The following is a 3452-nucleotide window of genomic DNA, read 5'->3' on the forward strand; positions in this document are numbered from 1 at the left end:
ATAGTTATAAATGAAAAATGAGTAACTGAAATTTGATTAGTCCACTTCCCTCTGTCTGGGTAATAATAAATTATATTTTTTTTTTCAATTGGTTGATTCTTACTTAAAATAGTGGTTTGCTTACTGATATAAATAAGAGTAAATACGTGCTTGATTTAACAAAAGATAAATCACATATGTATGTACATATTTCACACACAAAGAGAGCTTTCGAGTCTAAAGAGCAGGGACCGCAAACAACGATTATTTTTGAAATTTCAACGCATAAAATCGCATAACAACCAATATATTTCTTATTACTCGGAATACCTTCAGCGGCACTGATTTTTATTTTTTTAATTTTTACTTATAAAAATCAAGTTTAATAATTATTTTTTGATTTTTATTTTTTATTCAGAAAATAATCGTTACGTTTTAAATTTTTAATTTTCTGCTCGGAAAATTAAACTTAATTTTTCCCTAATCTGGCCTAACTCACTTGAGAAGGCTGCACTAGCTAAGCGGTTGGAGGGTTGGTCTTAGTGGGGCACTACGGCACTGACTCAAGAGTTTTCAGCATAGTTTAGAAACAATTTGTGATATCCAGGGCTAGTACTCGTTGCCAAATTTCGATTTGAAGAACGAAAAATTAGCACTTCATATAAAATCTCTTGTAGCTTTAGGAACAAAATGCATTGATCATTGAGATAACTTCTATGCGATGAAATCCCTTGACATTAAAATCAATTTATTTCTAGAAACGTACCGATAAGACTTCAAAATGCATCTACAAAAAAGTGTCCGACCACCGCAATGGTGGGTATAATTTTGCTTTGCAATTTTTTGCTATTTTCCGCGCAATTCTTAGACCAACAAGCAGTCACAGCGCAAGAAGCACCTCTCATAGTAACTTCACTTGGTACGATACGCGGCAGTGTACTGACCACCCGTAAAGGACGAGATATCTACGCCTACCGTGGTATATATTATGCCGAAGCGCCTATCGGATCACGACGATTTGCAGCACCTCAGCCAGTGCAACCATGGAATGGCACGCTAGATGCCTTAGCGGATGGTCCGATGTGCCCACAGCAGCTTACAGGAGCGTTAATGGACGAAGACTGTTTGTCACTGAACGTTTACACCAAGAATGAGACGGCATCAAATCCAGTGATCGTTTACATACACGGTGGTGCCAATAGCTATGGAAGTGCAAATAGTGAATACGACGCTGGGCCGCAGTACTTACTCGATGAGAATGTAGTGCTAGTGAGCGTTTTCTTTCGTATCGGCCCTTTCGGTTTCCTAAGCACAGGCGCCGCAGAGGCGCACGTAAACCATGGTCATTTAGATCAAGTTTTGGCACTCAAGTGGGTGAACGAACATATTCAGAACTTTGGTGGGGATCCAAAAAGGGTCACACTCCTCGGTCAGAGTGCTGGAGGTTTTGCAGTAACTTTGCATATGGCATCGCCGTTATCGGCAGGTCTCTTCCACGGTGTCATCGCGATGAGTGCAAGTTCGACAAGTGAATATAATCTAGACAATGTATATTGGAGCCGAAAACTCGCTCATGATCTTGGATGTCCCAAGTACGAAACTAAATTTTTACTGAATTGCTTAAGGCAGATTAGTTGGGAAGTGATAGTTAATGCGACTGTGAGATGGGAGAACTATGGATTGGTAAATTCTAAGTGGAACTGTGAAATTGACGGCAATTTTATATTGGAACATCCTAGCGAGGCAATAGGTGGAAACAGGTTTAATCGTGTGCCAATCATGACTGGTGTTACTCGAGATGAATTCGATTTCCATCCACAGGGTAAGTGCACGTTTCATTTTGAAACCCAAAGATATTTTTAAACATAATGTACATATTCTATATACGGTGGCGAAACAGAAGATTTTCTATTTTTTCCTTATTTAAAAAATGGGGTTTTTTATTTTTATTTTTTTAGAATTCTTTTCTTTGTATGCGGTTTTGTAGTTCCTTAAATTTTAGTACATTCAAGTGCAACTTTAAAGTAGCTAGGCCTTCCCGTTGATTTTTAGCATTTTTTTACGTACTTTCTATCATACAAAGTATGTTTTGGAAAAATGAGCAACACTCATTTACTAAAATTGAATGGGCTACAAATCTGCATACTCAGTATGCTTCTATAAAATCCAATTAAAAAGCTCCAAACTTTGATGGAAATTTGTCGAATTTCCCAAATTTGTGTACAAAGTTTTAAATTATGACTTACATGGCCTTTGTTAGATAACGAGCTACACTTTTATAAAAAACAATAAACAATAAATAACCGAAGGGGCAATGCTAACATATTTCTTCCCTAAATTGCGTTCTTTTTTTGTAGTATTAGAAGGTAACACCGACCTGCTTGCTGACATCGATAAGAACTTTGGACTTTATGCAAGGGAGTTCCTTGAATTCAATAGCACCGGCAACGATGATGAGCGAGCGAAGAGCATACGTCAGTTTTATTACAATGACACCATCATGGACCCTAATAATCTCCTCGGACTCGGCCAAATCTTTTCGGATTCTCTTATCGGGCGTGGCGTGCATAGGCTGGTACAGTTGGCAAAAGATCACACGAATGTCTATTATTACCGTTTTGACTACGTTGGTGAAAAGTCACTGTTTCCAGATGGAGCTGGAAACCCGCAAGGTAAGTGCAGAAAACAGGAAGAGATTGTTACCATTATTTTTCTTTTAATTTAAAAAACGCAGGCGTCGGTCATGGGGATGATCTTTTCTATGTTTTGAAACGCAGAAACTTCGAAGTGAACGAAAATTCCACAGATATTTTTATGGTCGAACGAATGGCTAATTTGTTTGCCTCATTCGCCGCAAATGGGTGAGTAAAACTTAGTTTAATGAAGCATAATTTCACAAATAAAAAACTTTTTTTCCCACAGCTCACCACCAGTTATAGAGAATGTTACTTGGCCACCTTTTACTTCAAATAATACCGTTGTTATGTACATCAACTCGAGTCCATCTACGGGCAATCCCTTCTATGTGGACCGCTATGCTTTGTGGGATAAATTGTTTCCGCTTGCGGAAAGTAGTGCTGCTATACAGCTTCCTGCTGTAGTGCTGCTGGCATTTGCCGCTGCATGGAATATTTTATTTTAAGCAGTTCGTTTTAAGAAAAAGGTGGTGCAAAAGTGTAGTGGCTCATTGTACTCATTAAATTTTGCATGTTCGAAACTATAAAAATAAAAAATACTTCTTCTATCACAGTCAAAATTTTATACCAAAACGCCTCGAAAAACGCAGCTGCGATCGCCGACGTGTGCTGAGTCCCTGACTTGACCGTGTCTCGGGAAACGAGCTATTCACGAATGTTGCAAGCGCTCTTTAAACCTATTACGTAAACGGGCTCTCAAGGAATACTAATTGGACTATTGGGTTGTTATAGCTAACGGGTGATTTTTTTGAGGTTAGGATTTTCATGCATTAGTAT

At 38.3% G+C, this 3452-nt stretch overlaps 1 protein-coding gene across 1 annotated transcript; it reads left to right on the top strand.

Annotated features, from left to right (window-relative positions):
• The first annotated feature begins 792 nt into the window (after positions 1–792).
• Positions 793–3150, top strand: LOC118742123 (esterase E4-like). The gene is made up of 4 exons (XM_036474083.1): positions 793–1801; positions 2337–2651; positions 2714–2840; positions 2902–3150. Exons 1-4 carry the CDS (start codon positions 793–795, stop codon positions 3119–3121), a joined length of 1671 nt encoding a protein of 556 aa, XP_036329976.1. The 3' UTR covers positions 3122–3150.
• The last annotated feature ends 302 nt before the right edge of the window (positions 3151–3452 follow it).

This window comes from Rhagoletis pomonella, unplaced genomic scaffold, assembly GCF_013731165.1.
Source record: "Rhagoletis pomonella isolate Grant_MI unplaced genomic scaffold, Rhpom_1.0 Rhpom_scaffold_00006, whole genome shotgun sequence".
Taxonomy (NCBI): Eukaryota; Metazoa; Arthropoda; class Insecta; order Diptera; family Tephritidae; genus Rhagoletis; species Rhagoletis pomonella.

Bases quoted from the DNA above. Each gene is read 5' to 3' on its own strand.
- LOC118742123 (XM_036474083.1), top strand. From the start codon at position 793: ATGGTGGGTATAATTTTGCTTTGCAATTTTTTGCTATTTTCCGCGCAA. The intron at 2,652-2,713 runs GTAAGTGCAGAA...TAAAAAACGCAG, and splicing joins TGGAGCTGGAAACCCGCAAG to GCGTCGGTCATGGGGATGAT. The intron at 2,841-2,901 runs GTGAGTAAAACT...TTTTTCCCACAG, and splicing joins GCCTCATTCGCCGCAAATGG to CTCACCACCAGTTATAGAGA.